The sequence below is a fragment of the Phacochoerus africanus genome, chromosome 15 (genome assembly GCF_016906955.1).
Source record: "Phacochoerus africanus isolate WHEZ1 chromosome 15, ROS_Pafr_v1, whole genome shotgun sequence".
NCBI classification, from domain to species: domain Eukaryota; kingdom Metazoa; phylum Chordata; class Mammalia; order Artiodactyla; family Suidae; genus Phacochoerus; species Phacochoerus africanus.
The window spans coordinates 105,062,942-105,080,496 of NC_062558.1; the positions used below are offsets into that span (position 1 = coordinate 105,062,942).

At 37.4% G+C, this 17,555-nt stretch overlaps 1 protein-coding gene across 2 annotated transcripts in view; it reads left to right on the top strand.

Moving 5' to 3' along the window:
- The window catches only part of EXOC6 (exocyst complex component 6), a 229,115-nt gene that overhangs the window by 109,086 nt on the left and 102,474 nt on the right, over window positions 1-17,555 (top strand). For both annotated transcript variants that reach the window (XM_047759791.1, XM_047759790.1), the window contains exons 14-15: window positions 3,358-3,463; window positions 7,891-8,000. In XM_047759791.1, the coding sequence (XP_047615747.1) occupies window positions 3,358-3,463; window positions 7,891-8,000 (216 nt within the window). The remainder of the gene's footprint in view (window positions 1-3,357; window positions 3,464-7,890; window positions 8,001-17,555) is intronic.

The following is a 17,555-nucleotide window of genomic DNA, read 5'->3' on the forward strand; positions in this document are numbered from 1 at the left end:
AAAAATGCTGTTGTGAACATTGATATAGAGTTATCTGTTTGGGTCCCTCCTTTCAGTTTGTTTGGGCATATACCCAGAAGTGAAATTGCTGGATTATATGGTAAATGAATGTTTAATATTTTGAGCGAGCTCCATACTGTTTTTCGCAGTAACTATACCAGTTACAATCAGTTTTTAATTGTATTACTTTTAGTTATAATCTCTGTAGTTTTTGCAGTGAATGATTAAATATGAGACTATAAGTATTCAAAGGTATCTAATACTAGAGACAGAAATTTATGGCTTTTAAATTTTGTTTGGGGAAAGTGCTATTTTTACAAACAATATAGTTTTTAAATTAAAAATCTTTAAGTGTCTAATTAGGAAGATTACTTTTGTTAACCACTTGCCTGCAGGGCACAAAGTATTTTAATATCTATACAATTTTTTTTGCCATGAAAAGAGAAATCAGCTCCCTCCTTTTTATTTATTTATTTATATATTTTTTAGGGCAGCACCCAAGGCATATGGAGGTTCCCAGGCTAGAGGTCCAATTGGGGATGTAGCTGCCGGCTTATGCCAGAGCTACAGCAAAGCGGGGTCCAAGCCAAGTCTGAAGCCTACACCACAGCTTACGGCAATGCCACATCCTTAACCCACTGAGCAAGGCCAGGGATCAGACCTGTGTCCTCACAGATGCCAGTCAGGTTCATTAACTGCTGAGCCACAATGGGAACTACTGTTCCCTCCTTTTTAAATTCTAAAAACTTTCTTCTCTCTCTTCATGCCTCCCTCTTTCTCTTCCTTCCTTCCTTTTTTCTTTCTTTCAAGAGAAAAAAATCAATCTTGAGAGCTTATATCTAGGTTACCCAAAATATGATAGAAACAATGTGGCAATAATAATTGATGAAATTAAAATAAAAATACATTAAATGATTTAACATCAATGTGTCATTTACCCCATCAGTTTTCAAAACTATAGAGGACTGACTTTCTGAATACTGTGATAGAAATCTTTTTAAAATACCTAAGTGATTTATAACGTAATACAAGATCAAATGAATCCTCATTTAAGCTTTTTGTATTAACATCCTTTAGGAGTGATCTTGTCAGGATATTGTCCCAAATGAGTAATTGACAGTTTTAGATGAGTCATATAAGTATTAACAATTTTTGATATTTTATTTTAGAAGTAGAAGTTGTGTTTATTGATGGGGTGGTAATCTATAATATACATGCTATAATGTAATGTGCTGATAAGGTGTATATACATATACATGTCTTTACTTATAGGATTGATGTTATTAACTTACCCTTTTTAGAAGACTGTTTAAATTTTTCTAGTTGTTAATAGATTTGTGCTGAGCCAGTTATTCTCCCTTATCTATCTTAAAACTTCTAGTTAGTAGTGAGATTGCTCCTCAAGATTGGGGAAACAAGAAGTTTTGTTTTCTCTCTGAAAAGCTAATGGGTTCATTCAAAAGAGATAGGATTAACAATTATCCTCCATTGTAATGGTAGAGAGCAATGATAGCATGTCAGTTGTAATTCCTACATATAGTTTGACTTCTGCATTCAGAGTGTTCTGGGTCATGGTTTTTGCTTAGATTTTTTTTTTTTTTTCTTTTTCAACTGCACCAGCAGCATTTGGAAGTTCCCAGGCTAGGGGTTGAATCAGAGCTGCAACTGCAGGCTTACACCACAGCCACAGCAACACTGGATCCAAGCTGCATCTGTTACCTATGCTGCATCTGGCAGCAACGCTGGATCCTTAACTCACTGAACAAGGCCAGGGATCGAACCCACATCCTCATGGATACTATATCAGGTTCTTAACCCACTGAGCCACAACAGGAACTCTTGCTTAGGTTTTGTTTTGCTTTGTTTTGTCTTCTTAGGGCTACACCTGAAGCATATGGAAATTCCCAGGCTAGGAGTCGAATTGCAGCTATAGCTGCTGGCCTATGCCACAGGTGCTCAATAAATATTAATTGGACTGAATTACTGATTAAAAGGAAGTTGATTGGACAGCAGGTATACTAGGAGAGGCTGAATTATGCTGAAGTAACAAAAATTCCCAGAGTCTCTGGAGTTCCCATCGTGGCTCAATGGTTAATGAATCCGACTAGAAACCATGAGGTTGTGGGTTCGATGCCTGGCCTTGCTCAGTGGGTTAAGGATCTGGCATTGCTGTGAGCTGTGGTGCAGGTTGCAGAGGTGGCTCGGATCCCGTGTTGCTGTGGCTCTGACGTAGGCCAGCGGCTACAGCTCTGATTGGACCCCTAGCCTGGGAACCTCTATATGCCTCGGGAGTGGCCCAAGAAATGGCAAAAAGACAAAAAAAAAAATGCCCAAAGTATCATTGAATGAACACAGGCATTTTATTTCTCAATCACACAGAAGTCCATATTGAGTCTAGTAATCCAAGATCCAGGCTGTTGGCATTTGTGATTCTCCCTTCTCAACGTAGTGGTCTCCCCTATCACCCTGGGTTGGACGGTCCCATAGTTAATTCATAAATGCTTTAGACCTGAAGCAACACATGTAACTTGTATTTACAGTCGAGTGGCTAAAACTAGGCATATGACTGCCTATTTGCAAGGGGCCTGTGTAGGATAGAGCACATGGATATCTGGTGAGTAGTAAATGTCTGTGCCTGTCTTAAGTATAAAAGGTCCTTTTGGGGAGTTCCTGTTATGGTTCAGTGGTAACGAACCCGACTGGTATCTCTGAGGATGCAATTTTGATACCTGGCCTCGCTCAGTGGGTTAAGGATCCGGTGTTGCCATGAGCTGCAGTGTAGGTTGTGTTGCTATGGCTGTGGCATAAGCTGGAAGCTCCAATTCAACCCCTAGCCTGGGAACTTCCACATGCGCAGGTGCGGCCCTAAAAAGACAACAAATACATGAAATAAAAGGTACGTTTCTGACACTATGAGAGACAAAGAATAGAAGATAGTGTTTTTATCTTCTGGAAGCTTATGATCTAGTAAGAAAGAGAAGACAAAAGACATTCAACTTGAGAGTTGTTCCTATCAAGAAATATGACAGGGATACTCTTCATCTCATAACTTTGTTTATAGTTATAGGTAATGAGTTTGTTCAGATTGTATCATGTCAAGAATTGTTCTAGACCAGAAAACAGAAACTAATGTGCTGAGAGGATGGGAAGATGAGATTGCACATTAATTTTGAGGAACAGACTTTGGTATTGAATGTTAGAATTCTGAATGATTAGGCACTATTTTCCTATTTAGACCTTTAACTGACAAACAGAAAATGATTTTGTAATCACTGGGTTTTTTTAAAAAGTATTATCCTAAAGCACCCTATAATGTTTTTTCTAATATATTCTCAATTCTCTCATCTTTCTTAACAGGGACATTTTTGAAGAAGATAATTATAGCCCCATTCCTATTGTTAGTGAAGAAGAATATAAAGTAGTCATCAGTAAATTTCCCTTTCAAGATCCAGACCTTGAAAAGGTACAAACTAGTTCTTAGTTCAAGAATTTTCTTAAAAATGAGTTAGTTATATTTATTGCTACATAATTAAGCTGACATTGTAAGTGAAAATAGTTCTTTTGAGGATTTTGTTGTTTTGTGTTAAGAAAACTAATTATGTTTTGTTAATTTTTGAAGGTTATGTTACTACTACTGTTATTACTACTGTTTTGGTGAGGTTAAGAAGGGACTTTTCTAGGGATACTAGGACAGTTGACCCAAATGTTAGGTGGATTCCCAGGACAGCTGTTATAACATTAAGTGGACTTCAAATTAGATATGCTAAATGTTGAGTAGATTATAGGAATAAAAGAATATTGTAGTGAAAGAATTTCTTCGAAATTTCCATCATTGTGGAAGATCTTATTTTGTGGCTTTTTTTCTAGAAATATACAGAAAGTTTATCTTGAGTAAGTAAGAGTTGAAGGATGGCAGTAGCCACCTGCAGATTTTTTTCTAAAGTAATAATATATATTTCGGGAGTTCCCATTGTGGAGCAGCAGAAACAAATCCAACTAGTATCCATGAGGATCCAGGTTCAATCCCTGGCCTTACTCAGTGGACCGGGACTCTGGTTTCATCAGAGCTGCGGTGTAGGTTGTAGATGTGGCTCAAATCCCACATTGCTGTGTCTATAGCAGAGACCGGCAGCTATAGCTCCGATTCGACCCCTAGCCTGGGAACTTTGATATGCTGCAGGTATGGCACTAAAGAGCAAAAACAAAATATATATATATATATTTGGAGTTAAGATAGCTGAACAAAAGACAGGATAAAGAAAGGAAATAGACCAGCATATAGAGTATTCTGAGAAAACACAATTGCACATGTCCACAGAAACATGCACACCAATCCAGGGTCTCTGGGTAGAATTAGATCTCATGGGAAAAGAGTATCATATTTTCTATTATTGTCACCTTTTTCATTCTCTTTATTCTTGTTTTTTCCCCTTATTCTTTTTTTAAAATTATTTTTCCAACTCTTTAGTCCTTTTCTACATTTGTATCCCTTCATGGTGAAGAAGAGTGAATTCCAAATGAATTGTGTGGATTGTGACTGTAAATTTTTATTATATTTTTTAAGTACATAAGCTAAAAATACTATGTGTAATAGTCACTAAATATGGGAAAAAGTAATTAAATGCATAGCTCTTAGGTTATAGCTAACACTACCATTGCATATACCTAATTGTATTCTAATACATAAAAAAGTCCGTCAGTCTGTATTTTTGAAACATCAACCAAAGTTTCCCTGTAAAAAAATATTACCAGAATATTCTCTGTCTCATGGCTTTGTTTGGTTTTGTTTTAGGTACTGGTAATAAGTTTGTTCAGGATATAGCATCTATATGCAGAGTACTGGATTAGGTCTGGATCCATGTGCCAGGTCTGTCCTTGGCTATTACGGGCAAGTGACTTAGCCTGTTTGGGCCTTTGTGCCTCATCTGTCAAATGAGGAAGTTGAACTAAATAATCTCTAATGTCCCATCTAATTACACTAAACTTTCTAAATAGGTTTATAGTTAAACGGATATTTGACTTTGCTTGTATGATGCTCCAGAATATACATATCTCTTAGGAGTAAGCTTATTAGGAATTGTATTCATTGGTTAATGTATTACTCATCATTAAAAAGAACTATCAGGAGTTCCCGTCGTGGCTCAGTGGTTAACGAATCCGACTAGGAACCATGAGGTTGCGGGTTCAGTCCCTGCCCTTGCTCAGTGGGTTAACGATCCGGCGTTGCCGTGAGCTGTGGTGTAGGTTGCAGATGCGGCTCGGATCCCGAGTTGCTGTGGCTCTGGCGTAGGCCGGTGGCTACAGCTCCGATTCGACCCCTAGCCTGGGAACCTCCATATGCCGCGGGAGCGGCCCAAGAAATAGCAACAACAACAACAACAAAAAAAGACAAAAAGACAAAAAAAAAAAAAGAACTATCATTAAGGCAAAAGCCAAATGGAAAATTTTACTGTGATAACTTAGAAATCCCAGAAGTTATTTAGTAATATTCTCTTGGTTTTATGTGTATGTTTTTAATTTTTTCCTAATTTAAATATAATTATCAATTAAAATGATTAGAAAAGATGTAAAATTATCTCTCGAATAACTTTAGTTATTGTGTTTTGTGGAAATTATGAGTAAAACTGAACATATATGCAAAAATCTGTCTTTTTGCAGATAGCTATGCTAACTAGAACTCTGGCTAAAATAAGAACATATTCATATTGTCTTTAATGTCATTAAAATAAATTCTTAAACCTGAAATGTCTTTCAGATAATACTGGATTAATTTTCTGAAAATATAAATTGGAAGTAAGCTATCTCTTATAATAAGATGATTTTGAAGAATAGCAACTCTAGTTGATCTTTATAGTACTCCTAATTCAATCTCTAAATTTGGGAATTAATCTCTACATCTACCAATTTTGGAGAGAAACTGCACTCTGCAGATGTTTTCACTACCAGCGAATTTTAAGTTTCCTTCTGCTGGAGATACCTAAGAATACCTATATTAACCTATTATCTATTAGACCCTGTGCATGGTGCTAGTTTTTTAGTCTCTGCTGTCAAGGAACTTATAGTCAAGTGAGGGATTGATAAAAGAAATAGGAAATTACAGTTCACAGAAGTTGAACCTGCTCAAGATAAAAGAAACAGCATACAGAAAGGCTATAATTTCATAGTATAAAGTACAAGGTTGATAAAGTACAAGAGATGAAGTTCAGAAAATGAAGATAAAGTTGAAAGGGCCAGACCATAATAAGCCTTGTAAACAGGGTGATGGGTATGATAAGTCACCACCAGGTTTCAAGCAGTAAAAACATAATCAGATTTATGCTTTAGAAAGATCTCTCTTGCTAATGTGTAGGGAATGGATTGGATAAGAGTAAGGCTGGGAGACCAGCTAGGGGATTGTTGAGGTTATCTTGGTAAGAGAAATTGGTCCCCTGAATGGGAGTTACTGCTCTGGAACCTATTTCAGATATTTAAGAGGTGGAAATGACAGGAGTTGATTATAATTTGCATATGAGAGATGATGAAGATAGGGGGCATGTCTCATAGCCAAGTTTCTACCTTGGATGGTGGTGGCATTCACTAAGATAGGAAACACAAGAGGAGCAGATTTAGAAGGAACGGACGACTTTTGGATCTTTTGAGTATGTCTCAAATGTTATAGCCAAATGGAAGTGTTTAATTGGTGGTTAGATATACAGATTCGGACTTTAGGAGAAAGATTTGGCTTAGAGTTGTAGATTGGGAGATACTGGCTCTTGCATGGTAGTTAATGTCCTGAGAATAGACGAGATTCTCCAAGGATAGTCTTTGTGGTAAGAAGAGAAGAAGGCATAGGATAGAACCCTAAGGAGCAGCAATAGTTAAGGGATGGCTAGAGGGGGAGATACAGAGAAGGTAGAGAAATGAGAAAACCAGTGTAGGGCATGGGTACCCTACACTGAGATCATTTAAGAAGCAAGAGGGAGCCCATTGTGTCAGATGCCTCAGCTAAATCAGGTAACACCAAAAGTTTATTGGATTTAATACCTGTGAAGTCATTGGTGACTTTGGCGAGGGTACTTTCAATTATGTAAAACTAAGCTGCGATAAATGTGAAGATGGAAGCATAGATTAGTCTTCATGAAGTATAAATAAAGGGATTTTGGTAAAAATCTTGGAGAAGTTTTACCTCTTGGAGACTGAGAATTTGCTAATAGATGTTGGCTGATAAAGCATTTTCATGAAGAAGCACACCGTAAGCCATTAGCTGCATACTAGTGTTTGATGGTATACTGGCCAGAAAGCTACTAAAAGGTACTCTAGGAGTTATAGAATGAAATGGATATCTTCTTGAATTGGCATCAATTCAATCAAGTGAAGTGAGTTTTAGAATTATTTAATGACATTGGGCCAGGAAGCTGGCCTATAACTTTCAAACACAAGCAGATTCTTACATGATGTATGGAAGCAAAGAAGCAGGCAATTAATGATCTCCTGCAGGATACTTATCATCAGAACACAGAGAGATATTGGTATATGCTTTCTCTACTTGTTAGAAGTCATTATAGGATTTAAAAAGTAGGAGTTCCTTAATGGTTAAGGATCTGGCGTTGTCACTGCTGTGGCGTGAATCTTATACCTGGCCCAGGAACTTCTTCATGCTGAAAAAAAAAAAAAAAAAGAAAAGAAAAGAAAGGCCAGAAATAAATAGGTAAATTGCCACATTATTTTCTTCAGAAATATTTTGGTTCTCTTTAAAATGTCAAAAATAATGTAGAAATATAACAATAGACTTTTAAGATGCAGGTATTAACTATTCAAATGTGAAATCAATTTAATTTTAACATTTTAGGCGATTAGAGTATCTTTTTCCAAAATTTCAAAAAAAAATCAATTTTGTTTTTCTTTCAACAGCAACCCTTCCCAAAGAAATTCCCCATGTCTCAGTCAGTGCCTCATATATACATTCAAGTTAAAGAATTTATTTATGCCAGCCTTAAATTTTCAGAGTCACTACACCGGAGGTAAGTTTACTAATAAGAAATGTATCTTGATCATAGCTATTTTTGTGAAACATTAACACTTGATTTTAAGGCCATGACTCTTTGATGGACTATTATCCCATTGGAAGGCTTGCATATTTTAGTGACGTTTGGGGTTAAGTTGCTGTAAGTCTGATATTATATATTTTTAAACATTTTATTATATAAATCTTCAAATATACATTAGAGATAATAGGATAAGAAACTCCTCTGTTCTCAGCATGTAGATTTAACCATAAGAAACATTTTTCTATACTCTGTTGTGTTTGCTGAAGTATTTTAAATCAAATTCCAGAAATAATAGCATTTTATCCCTAACTACTACTTCAGGATGTGTTTGTAAAAACAGTAAGGATATTTCATTGTTTTACCACCCTTAACAAAATTAACACTATTCCATAATATCAATTCTCTAGTTTGTATCAATATTTTCTTGATTATCTCCCAGATATCCTTTTATAGCTAGTTTGTTTGAATCAGGGTCCAAATAAAGTTCAGACTTTGCATTTGTTGTTAAATCTGTTTGATCAGTATCCCCTCTTTTTTTTTTTTTCCTTTGGTTGTTTAGATCTTACTAATTTATTTTAGTTTTTCTGTTTCTTAGGTTACCAGTGGCTAAATAATATTCCTTCTTTATGTCATTGACTTGTCAAAAAGCTGGTATTTGTAATAGTTTTTTTCTCAAATAGGCTTAAAGTGAGGATTCAGACAGAATTAGTTAAGAATTAAAAACAGTGCTGTTCCTATAGCCAATGTGATTATATAGGCAAGAGAATAGCATTTCTCTGGTGTGATGAAAGTAATACCCAACAATTAGGGAGATGAGAAATGTGATAATATCGTTGTTTTGCAGAAAAGGAAAAAGAGACTCAGAGAGGCTATATTGTTGATCCAGAATGACCCAGCTAGTTAGTGTGAGAGCTGTCCTAAAGGATCAGTCTTCTGACTCGCACCTTAGTGAAAGTATCTGGCATATAAAGAACAATTAGTTAATGTTAGAGGAACATTCCTCTCAATCCCACACCTTGTTCTGGCCACCTAGATGGACACTGCAATATAGTCATATGAGGAGTTCCCGTCATGGCTCAGTGGCTAACGAATCCGACTAGGAACCATGAGGTTGTGGGTTTAATACCTGGCCTTGCTCAGTGGGTTAAGGATCTGGCATTGCCGTGAGCTGTGGTGTAGGTCGCAGACATGACTCGGATCTGGCATTGCTGTGGCTCTGGCGTAGGCTGGCGGCTGCAGCTCCAATTAGACCCCTAGCCTGGGAATCTCCATATGCCGTGGGAGCGGCCCTAGAAAATGCAAAAAGACCAAAAAAAAAAAATATATATATATATATATACAGTCATATGATATATTTGTAATTGGGTACTTTGTAGGAGAGAGCGGTGATGCTGACTTTCATGTCTCCCTCTCTAAAATCTATTTTTCTAAATTTGTATACTGAATATCATGAATTACCCTTCAGTATGAATCCCTTCTGAATTTTAAGTCGTAAAGAGGCATTAAAGTAGTTCAGATATTACAGTTCTTTATTTTTCAAGCCGAAACAATGAGATCAGAGACAGTTGTTTTTATTTTACTGTAACTGTGTCTCTTATTTTAAGCTGTCATTGCTTTGGATTTAAATGATGTATAAATAAAGAGAAAAAGAAATGTGTGTTCTGCCAGAGTGAAAGAGTTACCCGATTTTTTTTTTTTTTCCTTTTTATGGTCACGCCTGCAGCATAGGGAAGTTCCCAGAGGTCGAATCACAGCTGCAGCTGCCGGCCTACACCACAGCCACAGCAACACCAGATCCAAATCACTTCTGTGACCTATGCTGCTTTTTTTTGTGAACAGGTATTCTTCAAAAGATTTCTTAATTTTTGTTGTCAAAGAATATGAGTTGGTGAGCAGAGGAAAAGAAAAGAATACAAATACTTCACACATAGCATCTGCTGTACTGTGTTTCTCAAAAGCCAGTGATTCGCAAAATGTGACCCGAAGACTAACAGTGTTATTATCACATGGGAAATAACTTGAAATGCAGCCTCAGACCTACTGAATTAAAAACCCTGAGGGTGGTGTGCTTGACTTTATCAAGTTCTCTGGATGCTTCTGATACAATCTGCATTTAAGAACCACTGCCTAAGAGTTCCCTGGTGGCTCATTGGGTTGAGGATCTGGTATTGTCATTGCTATGACTCGGGTTCAGTCTTTGGCCTGGGAATTCCCTCATGCCATGGGCATGGCCAAAAACAAAACAAAACAAAAAAACCCCCAACAAATCACTGCCTTAAGCTTCATCATACTCTACTAACCTCTTATACCAAAGTTTCTAAAACTATGTTTTAAAGACTTTAGCTTAACTTCAATCATAAAACTTACTGGAGTAGTGTATTCTCTCAGCTGTACAACATGACACACACTATCAGCATTTGAAGAACCATGAATACAAATGAATTAACTGAAAAGGAATGACAGACTATTTTTCAATAGTTGAGCTCTAATGGTCTGAGACACCAAACATTTATGCCTGTCTTTTTTTTTTTTTTTTGTTATTGAACATTCTAAAGTTCTGACCTAAAACAGAGGCAATATAATGTGAAGTGAAGAACACAAGCTTCAGAGTTAGACCTTAGTTTGAATGATGCTGACGCTAGGTATAGAAGGACGTTGAGCAAGTCACTTAAACTGTTTAAGTTGTGGTTTTCTGTAAAATAAGAAAAATCATTCATATGGTGGTTGTAAGAATTAAACGAGATAATGTGTGTGTATAAAGCATTTGGTGTAGCCTGGGACATGGTAGGCACATAGGACATAGGAGAGGGTGGGATACTATAGTATTACATGTGAGACTAGAGCTTGGAGTATTTTTGCTTTATTTGCCGGTGTTGGCAAACTGTTGAAGAATTTTTAAACTAAGGAATGACATGACTGGAGTAATATTTTAGAAAGTTTACTCTGGCCTCAATGTGGATGGTAGATTGGAGGGGGATAAAAACACAGTCATGTTGAATTGGTGAAGACAATGGTTCAAGACAGAGATGAAGGAAGACTTAAAATAGTCAGGATCTGTAGTGAAGAAGAGGAGGAACATATAAAAGAAGTGTTTAGGAGCCTAAAATTAGAGTATTTGTAAATGAAGCCATTAAGAGACAGAGAAAACACGTATATTTAGGTGGACTTGAGTTAGTTTATATACTCTCAAATAGATTCTGGTTATAGTCATCTTTGAAAACAGTGATGCATGCATTCATCTTTTTACTATGGGGCATACATATACAAGTGAAAGGGAGAAAAAAGAGGTCTCCCCTTAATAGTCATCCTACAACTTGGCTAAAATATATTTGAGAATTACTCTTAAGACTGCACTCCTGAATCTATAACTCTGGTCTCCCCTCATCTTTTCTTTTTTTTTTTTTTTTAATTTTCCCACTGTACAGCAAGGGGGTCAGGTTATCCTTACATGTATACATTACAATTACATTTTTCCCCCAGCCTTTCTTCTGTTGCAACATGAGTATCTAGACAAAGTTCTCAATGCTATTCAGCAGGATCTCCTTGTAAATCTATTCTAAGTTGTGTCTGATAAGCCCAAGCTCCTGATCCCTCCCACTCCCTCCCCCTCCCCCTCCCATCAGGCAGCCACAAGTCTCTTCTCCAAGTCCATGATTTTCTTTTCTAAGGAGATGTTCATTTGTGCTGGATATTAGATTCCAGTTATAAGTGATATCATCTGGTATTTGTCTTTGTCTTTCTGGCTCATTTCACTCAGTATGAGGTTCTCTAGCTCCATCCATGTTGCTGCAAATGGCATTATGTCATTCTTTTTTATGGCTGAGTAGTATTCCATTGTGTATATATACCACATCTTCCGAATCCAATCATCTGTCGATGGACATTTGGGTTGTTTCCATGTCTTGGCTATTGTGAATAGTGCTGCAATGAACATGCGGGTGCACGTGTCTCTTTTAAGTAGAGTTTTGTCCAGATAGATGCCCAAGAGTGGGATTGCGGGGTCATATGGAAGTTCTATGTATAGATTTCTAAGGTATCTCCAAACTGTTCTCTATAGTGGCTGTACCAGTTTACATTCCCACCAACAGTGCAGGAGGGTTCCCTTTTCTCCACAGCCCCTCCAGCACTTGTTATTTGTGGATTTATTAATGATGGCCATTCTGACTGGTGTGAGGTGGTATCTCATGGTAGTTTTGATTTGCATTTCTCTTATAACCAGCGATGTTGAGCACTTCTTCATGTGTTTGTTGGCCATCTGTATATCTTCTTTGGAGAAATGTCTATTCAGGTCTTTTGCCCATTTTTCCATTGATTGATTGGCTTTTTTGCTGTTGGGTTGTATAAGTTGTTTATATATTCTAGAGATTAAGCCTTTGTCGGTTGCATCATTTGAAACTATTTTCTCCCATTCTGTAAGTTGTCTTTTTGTTTTCTTTTGGGTTTCCTTTGCTGTGCAAAAGCTTTTCAGTTTGATGAGGTCCCATGGGTTTATTTTTGCTCTAATTTCGATTGCTTTGGGAGACTGACCTGAGAAAATATTCATGATGTTGATGTCAGAGAGTGTTTTGCCTATGTTTTCTTCTAGGAGTTTGATGGTGTCCTGTCGTATATTTAAGTCTTTCAGCCATTGTGAGTTTATTTTTGTGCATGGTGTGAGAGTGTGCTCTAGTTTCATTGCTTTGCATGCAGCTGTCCAGGTTTCCCAGCAATGCTTGCTGAATAGACTTTCTTTTTCCCATTTGATGTTCTTGCCTCCCTTGTCAAAGATTAATTGACCATAGGTGTCAGGGTTTATTTCCGGATTCTCTATTGTGTTCCATTGGTCTGTCTGTCTGTTTTGATACCAGTCCCACACTGTTTTGATGACTGTGGCTTTGTAGTATTTCTTGAGGTCTGGGAGAGTTATGCCTCCTGCTTGGTTTTTGTTTCTCAGGATTGCTTTGGCGATTCTGGGTCTTTTGTGGTTCCATATAAATGTTTGGATTGTTTGTTCTAGTTCTGTGAAAAATGTCGTGGGTAATTGGATAGGGATTGCATTGAATCTGTAGATTGCTTTGGGTAGTATGGCCATTTTTACAATATTGATTTTCCCAATCCAGGAACATGGAATATCTTTCCATTTCTTTACATCTTCTTTGATTTCTTTGATTAAAGTTTTATAGTTCTCAGCATATAGGTCCTTTACCTCCTTGGTCAGGTGTATTCCGAGGTATTTGATTTTGTGAGGTGCAATTTTAAAAGGTATTGTATTTTTGTATTCCTTTTCTAATATTTCATTGCTGGTATACAGAAATGCAACTGACTTCTGAATGTTAATCTTATATCCTGCTACTTTGCTGAATTTATGAATCAGTTCAAGTAGTTTTGGGGTTGAGTCCTTAGGGTTTTCTATGTATAGTATCATGTCATCTGCATACAGTGACAGTTTGATCTCTTCTCTTCCTATATGGATGCCTTTTATTTCTTTTGTTTGTCTAATTGCAGTGGCTAGGACTTCCAAAACGATGGTGAAGAGCAGTGGTGAGAGTGGGCATCCCTGTCTTGTTCCAGATTTGAGTGAGAAGGTTTTCAGTTTTTCCCCATTGAGTATTATATTTGCTGTGGGTTTCTCATAAATGGCTTTGATTATATTCAGGAATGTTCCCTCTATACCCACTTGGGCGAGGGTCTTGATCATGAATGGATGTTGGACTTTGTCAAATGCTTTTTCTGCGTCTATTGAGATGATCATATGATTTTTGACTTTTTTTGTTAATGTGGTGTATGATGCTGATTGATTTGCGTATGTTGAACCATCCTTGTGAACCTGGGATGAACCCAACCTGGTCATGGTGTATAATTTTTTTGGTATGTTGTTGGATTCGGTTGGCTAAGATTTTGTTGAGAATTTTTGCATCTATATTCATCAATGATATTGGGCGATAGTTTTCTTTTTTGGTGGTATCTCTGGTTTTGGAATGAGGGTGATGGTGGCATCATAGAATGTCTTTGGGAGTATTCCTTCTTCTTCAACCTTTTGAAAGAGTTTAAGGAGGATGGGCACCAATTCCTCTTTATATGTTTGATAAAATTCACCTGTGAAGCCATCTGGTCCTGGACTTTTATTTGTAGGGAGTGATTTTATGACCTCTTCAATTTCATTTCTAGTGATTGGTCTGTTCAGTTGGTCTGTTTCTACTTGATTCAGCTTTGGAAGGTGTAAGATTCTAGAAGATTGTCCATTTCTTCCAGATTGTCAAACTTGTTGCCATATAGTTGTTCATAGTATTCTCTTATGGTTTTTTGTATTTCTGCTGTATCCGTTGTGATTTCTCCTTTTTCATTTCTAATTTTGGTTCTTTGGGTTCTTCCTCTCCTCTTTTTAGTGAGTCTGGCCAGGGGTTTGTCAATTTTGTTTATCTTTTCAAAGAACCAGCTCTTGGTTTTATTAATTTTCTCTGTTGTTTTTTGAGTCTCTATTTTATTGATTTCTTCTTTGATCTTTATAATTTCCTTCCTTCTGCTGACTTTAGGCCTTTTTTGTTCTTCTTTTTCTAATTCATTTAGGTGGAGGGTTAAGTTGTCAATTTGGGATCTTTCTTCTTTTTTGAGAAAGGCCTGTATTGCTATCAATTTCCCTCTGAGCACTGCTTTCGCAGCATCCCATAGATTTTGAGCAGTTGTGTCTTCATTATCATTTGTTTCAAGGTAGTTTTTAATTTCCTTCTTGATTTCCTCATTGACCCATTGGTTTTTTAGTAGCATGTTGTTTAGTCTCCATGCAGTAGGTTTTTTCTCTTTCCTTTTCCCATGGTTGATTTCTAATTTCATGGCATTGTGGTCAGAGAAGATACTTGAGATAATTTCTGTGCTCCTAAATTTATTGAGATTCGCTTTGTGTCCCAATATGTGGTCGATTCTTGAGAATGTTCCATGAGCATTTGAGAAGAATGTGTATTCTGCTTTTTTTGGATGTAGTGTCCTGAAGATATCAATGAAGTCTAACTTTTCTATTGTTTCCTTTAGGATCTCTGTTGCTTTATTGGTTTTCTGTCTAGAGGATCTGTCCATGATGTGAGGGGGGTATTAAGGTCTCCTACTATGATTGTATTCTCATCAATATCTCCCTTTATGTCTGTTAATATTTGTTGTATGTATCTGGGTGCTCCTGTATTTGGGGCATATATGTTGACGATAGTAACATCCTCTCCTTGGATGGATCCCTTAATCCTTAAGTAGTGTCCTTCTTTGTCTTTCTTTATGTCTTTTGTTTTAAAGTCTATTTTGTCTGATATGAGCGTTGCGACTCCTGCTTTTCTGTCATGTCTATTGGCGTGAAATATTTTTCCCCACCCTTTCACTTTCAATCTATATGTATCTTTTGTCCTAAGGTGAGTTTCTTGTAGGCAGCATATTGAAGGTTTTGCCTTTTTATCCACTCAGCCACTCTGTGTCTTTTGACTGGGGCGTTCAGTCCATTGACATTTAAGGTGATAATTGATAGATGATTATTTATTGCCATTTGAACCTCGTGTTCCAGTTGATTCTATGGTTCTCCATTCTTCCTTTCTTTTTTTTTTTTTTTTGGTTGGATGGTCTCCTGTTATTATCTGCTTGAGTGTATTTTTTTTTTTCATTTTTTGCAAATGCAATATTTGGTTTTGGCTTGTGGTTGCCCTGTTTTTTAAGTATGCTAACCCCTTCCCATAATTGTGTGTTTTAGCCTGATGGTCCTGTAAGTTCAAATACTTCATTACTATATTAAAATTAAGAAGAGAAACATACAAACAAACAAAAAGGGTTATTTACTTCCTAACATCCCTTGCCCACATTTTATGGTTTTGATTGACTCTTTTTATTTTTTTCCTTTTTAATTTTATTTTGTTTGAGGCCTGTTCATGATTAAATCTGTATGCTGGCTTATTTGAGTGACTGCTCTCTGATTGCAGTTTCCTCAGTCCTAGTTCTTCCTCTTCTTTTTTTTTTTTCTTTTCTTTTTTCTCCCCTTTCCTTCCTTTCTTTTTGGTTTAGAGAAGCCCTTTCAATATTTCCTTTAACCTGGGTTTTGTGTTGCAGTATTCTTTTAAGTTTTTGTTTGTTGGAAAAAATTTTTATTTCCCCTTCTATTTTAAATGATATTCTTGCTGGATAGAGTATTCTAGGTTGCATATTTTTTCCTTTTAGCACTTTAAATATCTCTTGCCATTCCCTCCTGGCCTGTAGTGTTTCTGTAGAGAAGTCAGCTGATATTCTTATGGTAACATTCTGTTTTTCTCTTGCTGATTTTAGGATCCTCTCTTTATCATTCTGTTTTTCTCTTGCTGCCTTGTAGGTAACATTCTGTTTTTCTCTTGCTGCCTTTAGGATCCTCTCTTTATCTCTAACTTTTGCCATTTTTATTATGATGTGTCTTGCTGTGGGTCTGTTTGGGTTCAGTTTGTTTGGGGCCCTCTGTGCTTCTTGTATCTTGAACCCAGTATCCTTTAGCTTTGGGAAGTTGCCATCGATAATTTCTTCAAATATATTTTCCATACCCTTATCTTTTTCTACTCCTTCTGGAATTCCTATTATGCGTAGATTGGCCCACTTTATATTATCCCATAGGTCTCTTATATTGCTTTCCAGTTTTTTGATTCGGTTTTCTGTCTGTTGACCGGATTGAGTGATTTCCATTATTCTATCTTCCATATCACTGATTCGTTCTTCTGCATTATTCATTCTGGTTTTTACTGCCCTTAGTTCAGTTTGGCATCTCTGCAAATGAATGTTCTAGTTTCTCTGGCTCCTCCTTATATTTTCTAGTTCCTTTCTGAGGGTATCTGCATTACTGTTCATATCTTCTCTTAATTCCTTCAGTATTTTCACTATTTCTCTTTTGAACTCCAGGTCTGTCAGACTGCAGAGATCTGTTTCATTGTTGACTGTATTAGGTGAGTTCTCCTGTTGGTTTGACTGGGGGTGGTTTCTCTGCTTCTTCATCTTGCTTGTTGTTTTCTTTCTCCTGAGGGAGTTGTACTCTCCGTGATCGGGCAGTGTTTGCCTTGTCACTGCCGTGGAATATTTCATGAGGGCTGGCGTTGTTGGTCAATCTTTTTTGAGGCAGTGTGGCTTTTCTGGAGTGTTGATGGGGCTAACAGTGTTTCTTTGAAGCAAAGGAGGACTTCCTGAGGGCAGACAGGACTGGGAGGTCCACACCACGATGGTAGCAGATTTCACTTGGTCATGCAGAACTTGCTCTGGTGTTTTTAGGCTGTGGGGTCCTTGCAGGGGGTTGGCGGTGTTGGGCAGCTGTTCCTCAGGAGTGCAGTGCCCCCTGGGGGCTGGAGCAGCTATCTGGGTCACTGAGAACCTAAGAGTCTCTTCCCTAGGGCAGCCCAACTCAGAAGGATGGCCTGAGAATGTAGGCAGATCTTTTCACAGTCTGGCCAAGCTTGTTGCAGCTTTTCTGGGCTGCAGGGGCTCTTCTAGGGGGCTGGTGGTGCTGAGCAGCTATTCCGCGGGAATGGGCACCCCCTAGGGGCTTGGGCGGGTAGCAGGGCCACTGGAAAC